Consider the following 17,210-nt stretch of genomic DNA (forward strand, 5'->3'; position numbering starts at 1 on the left):
TTGATCTTACCAAAGCCAGCTCTGAAAACATGTCATTGTTCTGCTTCCTTTTGTGCTTATCTGAGTGTAATCACCTCACCAGGAATGGACTGTTAGTGGACTGTTAACATTAGGTTAGCCTGGAGGATGCCTAGTTCACGCTGTAGGGATGGTCTCTGCCGTTACAGATACAGGGCCAGGGCCTTCGCTTCTAGGGTGCATCCTGCTGCAGTAGTGCAGAAGGACTGTGCGTCCCCAGCCCAAGAACAGCAACTATCAGAACTGCCCTGGGTATGCAGTACCCTGTCCTGTCTCCCCAGATGACCTTTATCAGTCACCTAACTTTCTGCATCTTACTGGAGCAAGGGATTAATGAAGTCTCCAGCTGAGATGGTGAGTAGCATGTGACCTCGTGTACCCAGAGTGCTTCAGGCAGTGCCTGCCACATACTAAGGGCTGGGTGAGTGTTTGTTACTAAAGTCAAATAAAAACATAAAGGTTTAGGGAATGAGCAAAACTTTACCCATGATTTTTCCCCTCAGTGACTTTCAATGTGCAATTAGGTTTTTATTGAGTTTGGGGTTTTGCTTTTTTTTACATTTTCATTTTAGTTCAGCATTCTGACCTAAAGAATGAATGCATAAAAGGAAGCCCACAGAGAATAAATATCTGTTTGTCATTATTGCAATAGAGCTTTAGCTGTTTTACCCTGTTGCTAGAATCTTCTTAGGTACCGTCCTCTAACACCCTAGTAACTCTGCATTGCACTTTGGACCCTGTATGAGCAAAGCTATGCGTATACTATGTGCAATTTTGAAGGAACTGCTTTGTGACTTCCAAAAAAATTTCCAAAAAAATGTTTCTTCCAAAAATTTTATGTTGAAGATGTAATATAAAAATCAGTTTACTTTAGAAAAATTTTAAGTTTGCCAATGTTTTCCATCCATCAGTTGGCCATGTTTTCTCACTGTTGGTGATGTTTTTGCTACTATTAAATTCTTTTCTTGGTGACTCTGGATTTTAGAAGGCCAAGTAAAAGATACTATTTTGAAAGTAGATTGTGTTCTTTAGTTTTAGGCTTTTGTAAAGAGGATCTGAGGTTAATGTGCACAGTTAGTTTATATTATTGTACTTAGATCAACCTTCACAGCTTCTCTCTCTTTTTTTTTTAATTGGTACTGAGCATCAAACTCACGATCATGCGCTTGTAAGGCAGGCACTTATGCCACTGAGCTAAATCCCCAGCCCCAACAGCTTCTCTTAAAAAAAAAAAAAAAAAAAAAAACAGTATTTGTTGTTTAGTGTCTTTAAGGACCTCCAGGGTCCTGCAACCCCACAGCAAGCCGTGGTGTCTTTTGTGACCTGCAGGGCAGGTCCTGATGCCCATGGGTGTGGGTCCTATTCACTGCGTGGCTTGCTGCTCGGTTCAGTCAGTGGATGGGCAGACCTAGGAGAGATAAGGCTTACACCCAGAATTGTTGTACAATGTGAGCGACTCACACGTGTGGTGTCTATGAGGGTGACAGCTGGCAGGTGCCTCTGCTCGCTACCTGCCCACCTCCTACCCTTTCTGTCTGTGCTTCCTTAAGGCTCTTTTACCAGTCTAATCCCAACTGACCCTGTGGAGGTATCTGTCACTCATTTTTCAAATGAGAATTATGTCACTTTGCATTAAACAAAAATATGTTTAATACAGAAGAACTGTCCTTTACATGTGCTTTATTTTGGGAGACCAGAATAGCTTTCCTTATGAACAGCTTTAAGGCAAGGTAAGCAGGTAGGTTTTTATTGTTTGGCCTCATGTAACCCCAGCTTGTTGGAGCATCATTTATGTATGGTGGAAAGTACACACCTCAGGGTATTTGGTGAGCTTGGCTTAGGTACATGCCTGTAGCCCTCCCTGTGGAGATGTAGACCATCCAGGCCCTCCAGGGGTCCACATACAGTCAGTACCCACCTGCAGTCCGTGTAAGCATTGATGTGTTTGCCCCAGCTAACTCGTGCGCTGTGTCTGTTCTGTGCTGCCAGAGATCTAGTGTCACACAGCATTTGTCTCATGTGTCTGGCTGGGCCATTTGCTATTTTGCATTCCTTTCTTTCTGGTACTCATTTTAGTGGCCTTCCCTGGCAATGCAGAACGTTGGCCTTTGATGTAGTTCTCTTCTTTATTGATCCTGAAGTCACCTGCCTGCCTAAGAACCCCTGGGGCAGGAGTCATTTCCTTTGAGGGTCTCACTAGCACATCCTTCTGCTCTTGTGTCCCAGTGTCGGTGGGGAGATGCACAGTTTCATTGAGGAGGCAGGAAGCGGAAGGAGGGCTGGCCTGGCTTGTCTCTGAGCAGAGTGCATTTGTGGCTGAATATTACAGGATGTCACCTGCTGGTCAGCTGCGTGAACCTATAAAATGTGTGCTCACCCTACTGTAGCCATCACAAGTAATACCACTCAGCGGGGCTCAGCTGTTACCTTGAGGTGCCCCCTCCTAAGCTTCGGTGATTGATACATGAAATCAGTCACACTGCACTGTGCTTGCCATGTTCACTCAGCTAGGTCTAGAGTGGGGAAAATTTAATTTTAAATTACATTTCAATGTGATAGAAAACACCAGCCTGGAAAACTGGGGTTAAGGCTGACAGAGGATGTCGTATTTGCTTGTCATAGAAATATGATGTTAGTTTAAATTCCTGGCATTTTAATTGACATATCAACATGATAATACAAAGACATAAACTGACACTGGTGTATTTTTTCTTATTTTGTTTCCTGAGAGTTTCTGTTCCTGTAAAGCAGTGATCTTTCTAAGGCTTTGTCTTCACCAGGACTGGAGCTAAGGGTAGCAGTGTCTGCCTCCTTATTTTCCATCAGTCACCTAGTGTCCACCCTTCTCAGCTGCATCATGATTGTGTTATTTTTTGGTCCCAGTAGACACTGTTCATACTCCCAGGAGCAGTGCTTAGCAGGGTGACACATGCTGACCCACATTCTTCTAAGGCCTTCTCAGAGCTTCCAGGAAGATGAAGCAAGCCAGTGCCTTTATGATCAGGCCTCCAGACCCCTGCTTGCTACTGTATTGCACTGCTAGATTTGTCCTTGGGTTACAGGCTCACTCAGTGCCTCTCCTTGTTCAAGGCTGACCCCATGCAGTGAAAATGTGGGCAAATGCACTTCAGATGCTCTAGCACACACAAAGTACCGGTGGGCTAGCTTTGTTCTGGCTCTTGTTTGCAGGGACATAACCTCCAGACTCCGTGTTTGCCCTTTACGTGTTGTCTCGGCACCTGGGCTTTCCAAGCCCCTTGTTCATGGAATCCCTCCATCCAGTCTCATGTCCTCAAGTGGTTCTCAGGTGTGCTGGTTATGCTGCCCCTCTGCTGTTGAGGGAACAGTGGGTCCCAGCCTTTTCTCCCATCTTTCCTCTCGGCCAGTGTCTCTTTGGTCCACTGTAAACCAAAGAGATGTAGGCCTCATACATACCATATCCAAAACCTTTCCCAACTCAAATCATCTGATTCCCCGGTTGCCATAGTAACAGTCTCCTGGTGCTACCCTGAAGTGCTGCCTCATTTTGCTCTACCTCCCAGTTGGTGGCCTGAGAGAAAGGGAGAAGGAGGGTGACATGAGTAATGAATGACAATGAGGAAGTGTGACTGGGAGGAGAGTTTCCAGCACAACTGTGTGGACTGCCTATGGTTAGGAGGAAACTCAGATGTAATGATTCTCCGTTCAGTCATGGGACATACATCACAGAGGCAAGACTCCCTTCTCCTCCCAGGCCATTCCACCCTGGTGCTGGAGGTGCTCAGTGCCCAGGGGTTTCCCTGCTACTAGGATCTCACCAAACAGAAGACTCTGCAAGTGAAATGCTGTGAACTGCAGACTGCCAGGTGTAAGAGGGAGGGCATTCAAGCAAGAGTCCTGCTTTTATAACTGAAGGACCTGTGATAGGGACTGTAGGGCAGCATCTCATGCAGTTACAGAACACTATTGTTGTGAGGGGCTGACACAGATCATCGGCAGAAGATAGGTTTTATTTGGCCTGAACAGCTTTTAAATTCCAGAGGAGCTGTCAGCATTTGAACAGAAATGACTTGCCATAGAAACCTAGGTTCAGTGAGTTCCATAAAACATCAGAAGCCTTGGAAACCAAGGCCAGATTCCTGTGGGAGCAGTGGCCCTTCATGAGGTCCAGGCTTGCTGTCTGACCTCCTGATGGACCATAGGACTCCCCGTCACACAAGAAGTCCCTCAAGAAGCCTCTGGGGCCACACAGTCCTACTGTACCTCACTGGAAGTTCCCAGGCCAACAGCATCTGTTCAAAGTTTGCGAAGTCAGTTTACATGCACACAGACAAGCAAGGGGCAGAAGACTGGGCATCCTGCCCGACCCAGGTCTCACCACATTCATCTGGCCTGTTGCTGGTACCCAGGCCTTTCCTCTACTGGTGCACTGATGGGGGACCAGAGCTTTGCTGGGGCCCCTGTATGCACTTGTGCTGTGGGGAGCTATGTGGTCACCTAACCAGTAGTGGGTCATGCACAGCCCTATGTCCCCGCCTCTCTGGAAGAGCTCACCTAAGGCAGAACAGGACCAGGCCGGAAGTCACCAAAGGCAGTCAAGTTGGGTGACAGAGCTGGCATCTCAGGGGGACCACCTCAGGGCATACTGCTTTCTTTTTTGTCTCTAAGTAACATTCCTGTCTAATCATTTTTGTAGAAATTCTGTCTTATTAGAGAATAACCAGTGGCATCTTCAGCACCTTATGAATTTCACTGTCTCAAAGCCGCCTGGCCCCTCACTTCCTATTCCAGCTCATGCTGAGAGAGCCAGAGGCTCTTGGCTGACCAGTGAGCTGTGCAGGCCTCTGTGCTCCTTCCTGTGAGCACTGTTGGATGTTGCCACCTCACCTGGAGGATGCCCAAAGTGTTATACACGCACACACACACACACACACACACAGCTCCTCTGAGCTCTCTGTGTGCAGCTGGGCTTGCAGCCCCTGTGAAGGAACAGGTTAACCTCTGTTAAGCACCTTTACTGCTAGACTTTTTGCTAGGCCTTTCCATAAATAGGGGAAATTTGTATTTCCTGAATTAAGGAATCATGAGTGACTTATCCAAACTAGTAGTTGGGTCCCTATCCAAAATCCCTGTGTCATACCTAAGTTCACGGAGTCATACTGATTCCCTCTCTTAACTCATTTGATTGTACTTTCCAAATATCACTACTGTCTGCACTTTTTAGAGTTTGAGGACATATTTTACTATTGCTCTAGGCAGAGCAGCTGTTTCCAAATCCTTGTCTCTTTTCAAAATGTGCTCTTATTTTTTCCATGTGTGTTTTAACTTGCTATCTTGGGTGTTGGCCAAATCATAGCTACTTTGTAAAGTGGGGCTATTATTAAGGCTTTAGCAAACTGGGAAAATTTGATGGTAGAGAGGCTGCCAGGAGTCATGAAGAAGAAATGCCCAGGAAATCTGAGTATGCGGGTGGCAGTAATCACATTTACAGACAGAAAAACTCTCTATTTGGCAGAGTAGAAATAAGAACCATTCTGGGCTATTAGATAAACTCTACACACACGCACACACATCTGTTAGAAATACTCCCAGCTTGACAGGATGTGAGTGCTCAGGAGGAGGAGTGTGGTGGCCCTGAGGCCGTGCTTCTTAGTAATTTGATAGATGCTCTCCTGGCTTCCCTGTTTGTGCGTCGCTGGCACAAATGGAATGCTGCATGTGTGGTGGCCCATCCAGCGTCACATACTCTGTTGCATCCTATTTATAAGCGCAAATAGCAAGCGAAAAAGATTACATGAAGATTTGAAAAATCACATTTGATTCTAAGATTTTTTTTAAACTTAAACATTCCTTTCATTTTTCTTAAGAAGTTTGTCTTCCACTGAAAAGCTGAGGAGCAGCATTGTTTTTCCTTTCATCACTTTTGTGCACACCGAGTAATCTTTTGTATTGCCTTCACCATGCCAGTGGTGCTTGTCTTCCCGAAGTCATCGCCACTTAACGGAGAAATGATCAAGAGGAAATGAGGTTGAGCACAGAAGAGTGGGGATCCCCTCATAGTTGTAGCTGGAATTTCTATTCTGCGCATTACTGGCTTTCTCCTGTGAAGTTGTATTCCCATTCCTCGTCCTTGATGCAGTGTTGGGAGTTTTGCCTCTCCTCATAGAGTAAAATGTGTTTTAAGGTCAATGCACGATGTCGTGAGCTCCCCTCTTTTTGTACCCACCTTTGCTCCAGCATACAGCATGAGGCTTGTCTTTAGCCGCCACCTAAGGGCCAAGAGTGACCATCCCTGAGCATGTGAGCACTCAGTGAGCTGCTTTGCTTTCTCTCATTCATTCATTCACTCATTCATTTGGGTTCAACTACAGATTAAGTATTGTGCATCCATTCTAATGGTGAGAAAGTTAAACTTGAGGCTGGAAGGAATTCAGTAATTAGCCAGAGGTACACAGTTGAGAGGTGACTGGCAAAGCTAGGATTGAATCTATGTGAAGCCAGAGCATTGCAGTGACCTCTCTCTGGCAATAGCTAACTGGCTTTGCGTTCCTGGAGCACAAAGATGTTCTTATGCGTAAGTATTGTCAAAGGCTGGTTTAAGCCAGCTAGAAAGCCCTATCTGAGCTGGGACAGCTTGATAGCTGTCAGAAATGTAGGTGATGAGTCAGTGGTCATCCATGGGGCTCCTTATTATATGGCACAAACAGTTCAGAATGGGTTCTAAGCCTACGGCTATCAGGCAAGTTCTGTGTGGATTTTCCTGGAGAATATCACTAGAGAATTTTCTGATTGTATGGGTCTCCTGCTTCCCAAGAATCTCCCTTCTTCAAGCTTCCTACACGTGCCATCCATGTTATCAACAGATTGTACAGTTGCAGGATTGGAATCACACTTGTCTTGTGCAGGTTGCTGTCCTTAGGACCAGGCTCCCTCTCTGGAGCTCAGCATCAGGTGCCTGAGACAGACTCTCTGCAACTGGTCAGGGTGCTGGCTCATGGGGCTAACTCTGTTGGAGAGAAGATGCCTGCTTGGATGCTTGCTCCTTGTGCCCTTTCTGGAATGATCCAGATGGTAGCTATTCCTTGCCTCCACAGCCCCTGGGTGGCTGCCAACATCTCTTTTCCTTTATGTCTGTCTGACTGGAAGGTGCAGTCCTCCATTGGTTCACCAGAGAGAAGTAAGCAAACATTCCCCAAGTTTCCTTCAGGGAGCTTGAAAAGTGCGCACTGGCCATCTGAGAGCAGATAACTTAAAGTGTTCTTTATTATCCACACAGCACCAGCCTTTCCATTCCTCCTTCCCTGAGGGAGCTCCGACTGCTAGCCCTTACTAAGCCGTGAACTTAGTTCCAGCCCACTTACTTGGCTGGCTTTCATCTCCAAGCTGTGACCCCCAAAGGACATGACCCCAGAGAATAAGAGACTCCTTTGTTACAGAATGCACCATCTCAAAGGCAGCTTAGAGACTACCTTTTCTTTAAGGTGTCATCCATAAGCCTTATACCACCTCCACCACACTAATCCCCCACTCCCTTATCGCAGTGTTTTGTCTGAATCGGCCAAATGTTCTCCCAAAAAGGAATTTTGTAAATGACTTTTTTTTTTTTTTTTGCTTTACAATTCTTTTCCTTCTTTTTTATCTCCCCTAGTGCCTACTTGCCTACTTGCTAAAAAGCTTAAACAGTTGTCGATAAGTCAGAAAAAGAGGAAAATACAGTTCATGCTACTTGCACAGTTGAAGACAAAAACTTCATTTTATAACTAGTGACTACAAATAGTAAAAAAGCATTTATTGAAAAGAGATTCTGAGCTCCACTGTCTCCATGATTCATTCATTTCTTACTTTTAACAAACACATGCTTGTCATAACATACCTATTTTTAAAAGACCATGTACCGACATTAAGATACTAAGGAGTATGCACTGTGCATATTCAAAGGACAGCCATATGTGGGAGGAGATATGCATGCAGAAGACAGGGCAGCACAGAACATGTGGGCCTGTGGAGGGGTGACCAAGAGGTGTTGAGGTAGACTCTACTTTGTTCCCTGAGAGAAACAGGTAGGTCTTGTGCATGGAGAAGGAAGGGAGGCATGCTAGTCAGTGGGAACACAGAAGGCAAAGAAGTGCAAGTGATGTGTGGTAACTGGAAGTTAGTAGGGTTTGAGCCTTGGAGAGAGACTCAGAGGTAAGAATGAGTAGGAATATGAAGCAAAGATGGAAAGATTTAGAAGGAAGCTAAATCAGTGGAGCAGCATTTTGAGAGGCACCGAAAGGATGGTGAAGGAGTTGGTCTTGAGTGGCCCTAATGTTCCAGTAAAACAAGATCATTCTGAGAATTAAATCTCTAGAGCATCATAAAATATAGAGAATATGATCTGGAAGGATTTCCAAGGAGGAATGATTGTGCAGTTAGAGTACCCACGCTTCACATAATTGTATTCTACCTGCCTGGGGGACTGTCTGCAGCCATGCTACGCGCACAAAGGAAAGAAAGGAGACACTCCAGGCTGCTTGGGTTTGGGGAACTATTCTGTTGGCTCCACCAGAAAGTTGAAGGACCCTGAAGTTTTGAGGCTGTGATCTTCCAGCAGCAGGAAGACAGACCCAGCATCCTGCTGGGACCTGTGATTCCAAAGGGAACAGGTGTGCTGGGGCACAGGAAGAACCTGGCAAATGAAGCACCTGTGAGGTCCATCAGCCCGTGGGAAATCAGGAAGCATTGTATGCTGTTGGTCCTTAGTGACAGATTTGGTGAACTTGTGGGTAGATCAGAGTGAGGAGTAGATCAGAGAGAGGAGTCCTTGAATGGGCTGTGATCTCTGTGCCTTCCGTGGTGATGAATGAGGTGGTGATTTCATTTCCCATCCGCAGCATAATTCCATTTGCTTCAGTTCCTGAAAAGATTGTAATGAAATCTCATGCATGTTGCTCTACAGATCCATGTATTAGAATGTATTTCATGTTTCCTCCAACATGTTAAAAGTTGCATTGCTGCATAAGACATTAATGAAAATTAACTAGATTCTACTATCTTGGAAATAGTGGGACCTTCCTAAACTTTTTTTCCTCTATTCATGGCTTGGAAGAGTAATATATTTGTCACTACACGTACCTCTCAGTGGAAAAGTACTGAGCAGGTACAGCCAGTATGTCCACTTTTACTTACCTAAAATAACATTTACTAATTATGCTTATGTTTATTGTTATATACTGTACTTTCAGAAGCAGAAATATGAAGAGAATAAAATAAAAATAAACATACATAGAAGTTCGGTGATTCCTTTCCACACTATGGATCATCTTACATCCTCTACTTTGGAACCCATCAGCTTAGAGAATATGTATTAGTTTTTATCTTTATAGTGTCAGAAGAGATTTTAATTAAATCTTATGCATTAATGCTTGTTATCATACAGAGAGATACACTTGGAATATATTTTATGTTTCCTTAAACATTTTATAGTTGTGTTTCTGCATAAGATTTTATTTTGCAAGAATTGGACAAAACTTTTTTAACATATATTAGGTTGGTATTAGATCATTTCCTCTAAGATAGTACTAATTACAGGATTTTTTTGTAGGTTTCCCAAATGTTACTAAAAAATAAGTGCTATTGAACAGAACTCTATAAGTGACTGTTTTAGGAATATGATTAGAATATTTTTCTCTGGATGAAAAACTGTTGATTCTGCTCCTTACCCAGATAAATATGTGCAAGCAAATATATACCAATGACAAATTTAAAATCAACCATCCTGAAACCAGCAAAATATGTGCATAACATAAATTTGTGAGAAGCACTCAATTGAGAATTGTTTATAAGTAAATGCAGTCCATCTTATGGACATGTTTATAGAGTTTTAAGTTTCACTGGATTATTTTACGGCCCTGGAAAGATGGATTTGTATCAGCAAAACCATTTAGAAAGAGAAAAATGATGAATTTGCTCCTCAAAGTTACACAGCAGTAATACCTTCCATTCTCACCGTTAAAAACAAAACAAAACAAAACTGAATGTTTAGGTCTGATTGATCTATTGTACTGATCTACTCTCTGTCCCTTTAGACCAAAATCCCATCCTATGCTTAATGTTAAGCTTGGGCAATTTTTGCCAAACTTTATGAGCCAACCTCCAGCCTAGGCATAACTGCTATTTGAAAAAGGGATTTTGGCCATTTTCCTAGAGAGAGATCCCACCCATGTTCACCTTGTCTGTTGTTCCTGAAACAATTGCTAACGATCCTATCGATCAAGCTCATTGCCCTCGTCCTGTTTACATATTGATAGAGGAGGGAAGATTTAAATCAGGAAGTTTCAACACTGAAAGCTGTGTGTCTAGTTCATCTTACTTTAATTTTGTTTGAGGCCTTTTCTGCTCAGATAAACTCTTAACAGCAGCAAAAGCAAACTAGAGTGTGTATAAGACAAGTCTGTCTTGGTCTCGCTCTTCTAGCTGCTCTCTTAGGATGCCTGGGAGGTACCCTGCGCTCTCCCAAGGCACCGAGAGGAACAGTGCAAAGCCTGGCGCTCCTGCAGCTTACATGCTAGTGGAAAAGAGAGACAAAAACAAGATACATTAGTCAACCTCAGCCGTGTTTGGAAATGATGAGTGCTGAGTACAAAACAGAAAGAGGAGAAAACTGTCAAGTGGGGAAGAGAGTGATGCAGTGTTAGAGATGGTGTCCCCGAAAGCATCCCTAAGAGTGACATTGAGCAAGGGTGGAAGCCTGGAAGCCAGGGGACAAGTCATGTGAAAAACCTGGAAGTGAGCATTTCCAAGAGAACAGAGCACACACACAGTGCTCATAGCTAGGCATGCTGTGTACATGACAGTGAGGAAGAGGATGGTTGGAAAGCTTACATAGGGATCCTCCTAGGTCACTGAAGGATCTGGAACTTGTACCAAGTGAAGTAGGATACTGGGGAGGGTGTGTAGTCTGAATTGGCAGCAGCCTCTGTTATTTAATTGTTAGCCCATTTTGGCTACTGCATTAAACAAATAAAGGAACCGTGAGAAGAAGGGTGAGAAGAAGAGCAAGTGTGTAAGCAAACGAATAGGGAAGGAGGCCATTAAAGAGAGTTGGGGTAGAAGTGACAGTGCTTGGAAATGTTGACCACGAAGCAGGTGGGAAGAGACCAGACTTACACATTCAGGGGACTATAGAGAGAATCTGCTGACTGATAGCTGTGAGGTGTGATAAAGAGGAGCCATTAAGGATGACACCACCTTTTTTTACTGGCCCTCTACTGATCAAGAAGGGGATTAGACTTGAGTAATATTAATCTCCGAAAGGTACCATGTTAAGTGGAAGATGCATATTAGGTGATCAAGTAGGCAGCAGGACATAATAAGGATGGGCTCGGGCAGAGAAACGAACATCCCAAGAATCACTGCCTGGAAGTTTAAGCTCTGAGATGGGGTGACGTCACTAATGGGAGTACAGGTACAAAATAAAACGTGTTTAAGGATTAAGTCCTAGGGCACTTAGATTCTTAGAGGTCAGGGAATGAGAAATCCCAGCAATGCAAGATAAGAAGGAAAGGTAGCAACCTGGAAGCAGGTGAAAGGATGATAGAAGGAGGAGAGAACTATCGGCTGTGTCAGGTTTTTTTCAAAGATGAATGATGCAAAGCTAAGACTTACCCAGTGGGTTTAGCTCTGTGGAGGTTATAGATGACCTTGGTAAGAGTAACCAGGGTGGGGTGATGAATAGATTGAAGTGGAGGAAATTGATGCTATCATGAGTACACTTTTAAAAACAGTTTCATTTAAAGGGAATGACAAATGGAATGAATGGTAGCTGGAGGGGAAAACAAGATCAAGATAAGAGGTGAAGATATCAGAAAACCTGTTAAATGCTCACAGGAAAGACACAATAGAGGAAATATGTTGATATAGTAAAGAGAAGACAGAATTATCACTCGAGGTGTCTTTCTGGTGGGGTTGTCCCTAACTGAAAGCACTGTTGAGGAATAAAGATGACATTCAGAGCAGATGACAGGTGAGTAGCCGTGGTCAATGGCATGTGAAATGCTCTGACTGCTGTTCACTGCAAGGGCCACTGGGGAAGCCAGTTTTCCCTAGAGCACAGGTGGAGGGCTGTTCCTTGCAGGGAACTGAGGTATTTTGCTGATGGCTGACCATGTGTCCTTGAGGGGCCGTGGAAAGAGTTTGGGAGAAGAGCTGAGAGCCCAGGCCATCAGAGTCTAGATGAAACAGAAAGCCTTGGCTTCTGGTGGGGCTTTTCTGTGCAGTCCCATCCTGAGAGAGTCATACCACTGGTGAGGCATTTGCATCTGTCTACCTTCAGGTCACCAGCCTGGTTGTGTTAACTTTCTGGGCCTTCCTGGTGGCAGCTCCACCCCACTTCCAAGTCTCTCTCAGATACCTACTTAGTGACCTGCTAAGGTGGGGCACAGTCATGTTCTGGCCTGAGGAAGTGGGTCTCTGGGTTGTGGTAGGCTTGCTCACAGGCTCTGATGAAGAGCACTGGACAGGAGCCCTCCCAGTTTTGCCTTGAGAGCTGACTATAGCTGCAGAGCCCCTGCACTGTTGGTCACTGAATGATTTTGTGTAGATAAGCTCCTTTTTCATTGCAGAAATATTTTTAAAGAAAACTCATAATTAAAAAGTTATTATAAGTAATAAGTCTGTAATGAGAATGATGAAAATAAAAAGTGTACATCCTTATATAATGTTACGGTATCTCACAGCTTTGGGAAGTGCGTGACCCAGGGGCTCTGCCCCAGGAAACTGCCAGCCTAGGAGTCTCTCCCCATTGCTGTTCCTCCCCCCACAAGCTGGAGAATCGGGCTGAACTATTGCATTCCTCTAGTTGCAAATTAAAACTTCCCATACAGCAACAGGGCCTGTGCAAAGGCTAGGGGGGAGGAGACTGTGCGCTTAGGGTGTTCAGAGGCATAGAGACATCTGAGGGAGGTGGGCCCCCAGATGAGGCTCCTGCGGGCAGTGAGGGCCAGGTTAAAAATGGGGGTCCTTTTCCCAAGATCAAAGTGAAACTTTTGGAGATCCTTCAGAATGTGGGCAGAATAATCAGACTTAAGCATTAAAAAAGATCCCCCCCCTTCCACCCTGACACTTGTACAGAAAAAGGATTGGGGAGGGGGTAGATACAGATTTGCATACCTGGGTGAGTTCTGGAAAAAATTCACGCAAGACCTAATGGCCTAGAATAGAGGATGGGGAAGGCAAGGATGGATAGGTGGAGCTCTAAGAAATGCCTGGGGTGCAAAAGGAGCTGGACACATGGCTACTTCGACTGCTGTTGTTAAGAGAAAAAAGGTGAGGGATGGCTTAGGCTTCACTGGCCTGTGTGGTGTGGTTGTTGGTGGTGAAAATACCATGGATGAAGATAGCATGTATCAAGTGCTGTGGTTTTAGACAAGTTAACTGAGAAGTTCCCACATGTCCCATGTGACAGCTAAAGAATCCTATTTCCAAGCCTGGCCTACACATCTGGAGCTTAGAAGAAAGAAGGGACATGGAGCCAGCGGTTCCTAAGCCAGGAGCCCGTGCCTCGGAGCAGTTGTGTAGGCTGCTGTGTCTCCACCCTCACCTCCTCGCTGTGGTCAGCCCGTGGCTATGCAGCTTTCACCACCCCAAATTGTGTTCTGTGTAGTACACTAAGGATCATGGAGTGCAGTGCAGTTGTTTCCTTCTTTTTCTTCTCCTTATCCTTTCTTCCCCTTCTACTTTTTCCTCTGACCCCCCCCCCACTCATTTTTTCCTCTCCTGTCCACTCCGGTGGCCTCTGGTGATGTATACCCAACGTCCTGGGTGGCACATCACTGTCTCAGAAAGGATGCCATAGGGAATTCCCTTTCTGAAGCCAGGGAGCAGAGTTACGAACACTTTTTGTCACCATTTGGGAAGTGACCATCTGCCTGATACTTTACAAAGGCATGTGCTGCTTTTAAGAAGCTTCGGGAGCCAACAGGGCACGTTTCATAGAGCACAGTTGTCATCAGTCATGTTTATACAGCTAGATGAATGTTTTCAGCTCTGGAGAGATTTCACCTGCAAATCACTGTTAATTTCATTTTTTAAATTATAGTATTAAATTTTTGTTACTTGTTCCTCTAATGCTGATTCATTTTTTGCTTTCCTGGCTCATAGATTACTGTCCTAGATGAGACATGGACTGTATTCAGGCGTTACAGTCGTTTTCGAGAAATGCATAAAACATTGAAGTTAAAGTATGCAGAGGTAAGTTATTAACTCATTATCTCTAATTAAGAGCATTCATTTTATAAGGCAGATGAGCTGATTGCATTAGTGATGTCCACTCTCTGCTCTTTTCTCTGTGTCAGTATTAGCTTATATCACCTTCTTACGTCATTTATTATCAAAGAAAACCATTTAATGTTTTTCCTTTATTTCATTTTTTATTCTAGAGAATTTTCTGAACTCAAGATTTGGAAATAACAGTAAATAATCTTCATTCTTTTCATAAATTTTATGATGAATTTTATGTAAATATCTTAATCAATTTACAGCTTCTCCACTATCAGATCTATTAAAATTAAATAGTAAGCAATTCTTTAGTATGGCTTTTCCTTCTTTTGTCTTAGAAGGAGGCATATTTATGCTTAGACATCACTTAGTAAGAACTCAGGTCGTAAGTTTGTTATCAGTCATAGAAGAGGGTCAGATGGCAACAGGGAACTGTCCAGTAGGACGACCCGTTTCATTGTCAAGGTCGATTGCTGGGTTAGTCATCTTTTCCTTTTTGGACAAATACTGGCTTTTAGAATGACTTTCAGGAAGGAAAAGGGCTGCTATAGTGTATGGATATTTTCCAAGTGCTGATGATGGTGATGGTTTCACTTCCACAGAATGACACCTGGCTCAGTCCAGCACTGTGGGAACTTTGGTTTGAATGAGCAGCAAACTGTTCAGATGTCACCTCCCACTTTAACTAAGTAGCGCTTTTCAGCAAGCTATTTATACTTTAGTTTTATGTGCTAAAAAATAATTTAGTCAGAATTTTGTCCTTAATTGATTGACATTAAATAAATGTTTTATTGACATCACCGTGGCTTCTGCTCATTCTAATCTGTATATAGTAAAAAGATAAATGCTTTTTAGTAAATAGAATGACTACTTGGTGTGTAGACGAACCTCGTGTCTAGGCAAAATTAAGCTGGCTCTGAAGTTTCCTCCTCCAGCTTCCATACTAGTACCTGAAAACTGCAGAAGCTCTGGGTATGTTACAGTCAGTATTCTGGGAGATATCAGTTTCAAAAAATTCCTGCATCAAATTTGTTTGTTTCTATAGTTTACCCTCCATGTCCCAAATTAATGTTGACAATAAAAAGTGGACACAGTGTATACAAATCAAATGTGCAGAGCAGCTTATTTTCAAAGTGAGCTTTGTAGCTCATTAACCATTTGACTATGAGTTAGTATGTTGGTTCTTTAGTAATGTATAGATTTTATATGTTGTATTAACATCACTGAATTCCCAGAGTAATGGATGAAAAGCAATTTATTTGAAAGAAAGGATGTAAACTTTTTACACACAGATCTATTGCTTACTCCTTGATGGAACATACTTCTTATCTGTTTTGTGTTAGTTTAACCCATTACATCTAGGTATATTTTTATTTTAGAACCCAGTAAAATATTAGTGGAGAGAATCTTCTGTCTACAAGGAAGCATTATAGCATATTTAAGAGTAAGCATGCCATTTTTAAGTAAGTTATGTGTTTTTTGTAAAAAATAATCAAGAAAGAATAATGAGACAGTGTTGGACGCTAGTATGAAGTCATTCAAGGTTGAGCTCTCTGACAAGGTAGCTTTCTAGTTAAATATGAGCTAAGATATGTAAAAGAGTTTAGGAAAAATCACTGCACATTTCTAGTCAGTGTTTTTAAAGAAAACTTCAGACAAATACAACAGAAACAATCTTTTATGTAAGATGAAAACTTACCTCCAATTGCCAAGAGTGGTGGGATACAGCATTTGGAAGGCTGAGGTGGGAGGATCACTGTGAGTCTGAAACCAACCTGAATTACATAGTGAGTTCAAGAGCAACCTGAACTGCATAGTGAGACCTGCTCTCCCCCACAAAAGAAAAAAAAAACTTACCTGCAGTTAAGAATTGTGTGAACTTGTAAGTCAGAGTGACTGCCTGGTAATGGGAAAAATTAATAAACAGATTATCATACATGCAAAAATGTTATCAAGGATAAAAAGCAGTCGTGATAAGCATGATTTAAAAAATTAAGTGATCCCCAAATGCAGATGCTCAAATGGCATTCATTTTTTTCCTTGACAAATGTGTATTGAGCCGTTAATATAGTTGTGAACAAGATGGCTGCATTCTGGCCTCTCATGAGGTATAAAGAATAAACAATAAAGCAAGGCAACTTCAGGTAATGCCCTAGAGTGAACCATGCAGGCCACCAATCATGAGCTGGGTGCTGGGCTGCTTTCAGTGGAGCGGGCTGGGCGGGCCTTCCTAAAGGGAGGTAGTTTGAGCTTGGTCCTGATGATTGGGACAGAGCAGGACATGAAAACAAGAAGTGGATGTTGATGAAGCAGCAGATGCTAAGGCCCAGCATGGAACCAAGTGTGTTCTGTTCCAAGAGCGAAACTTGGAGGAGCAGTAGGAGGGAGGGCAGAGGGCTGGGCTAGGCGTGGACGTGGATTTGTATTCTTGTGTGTGGGGAGCCCCTGGACAGCGTCACGGTGACAGAGTCACCCACTCTGCCCTTTTAGAAGGCCATCTTAATGAGTGTGTGGAAAATGGATTGTAGGAGTGGTGGAGAGCTTGATTCCAGAATACTCAGACATTACTTACTTGAATGCTTTTAAACACCAGTTGAAAACACCAAGAAAAATGTAGGCTATAAACCTGCAGTTTACAGGAAAATGAACCTTCTCTTCGAAGGAAAGATCATTGCTTAGATCAACAGTAAGTGAGAAAAATCCTTTTATTTCTGCTTCAGTCTGTAGTTAAGCTTCAGTGTCCAGACCATTATATTTATGATTTCTGCTCACAGGGGCCCCCTTTCCTGAAGACAGACTCAGGATTGGAATGGTAACTGAGAGGCCCAATCCCCTTTCCATGTTGACTTCAGCTTTGGAACTAATAATCACTATTATCCTAAGAAACTGACGGAAAACTCTTGACAACTTCGGGTGCCAGTGTGTCACAGAGATGATGTGGGCAGTGATCGATAGCC

The 17,210-nt window shown here is 43.4% G+C and overlaps 1 protein-coding gene across 10 annotated transcripts in view; it reads left to right on the plus strand.

Annotated features, from left to right (window-relative positions):
- The window catches only part of Kif16b (kinesin family member 16B), a 398,969-nt gene that overhangs the window by 185,307 nt on the left and 196,452 nt on the right, over positions 1-17,210 (plus strand). For all 10 annotated transcript variants that reach the window (XR_010047480.1, XM_063248662.1, XM_063248667.1 and 7 more), the window contains one exon: positions 14,137-14,226. Coding sequence is in view for 9 of the 10 variants with exons in the window: in XM_063248662.1 (XP_063104732.1) it covers positions 14,137-14,226 (90 nt within the window). In the remaining variant the exon portion in view is untranslated. The remainder of the gene's footprint in view (positions 1-14,136; positions 14,227-17,210) is intronic.

This window comes from Cavia porcellus, unplaced genomic scaffold (assembly GCF_034190915.1).
Source record: "Cavia porcellus strain 051 isolate PalLab524CR breed Dunkin Hartley unplaced genomic scaffold, mCavPor4.1 scaffold_5, whole genome shotgun sequence".
Taxonomy (NCBI): Eukaryota; Metazoa; Chordata; class Mammalia; order Rodentia; family Caviidae; genus Cavia; species Cavia porcellus.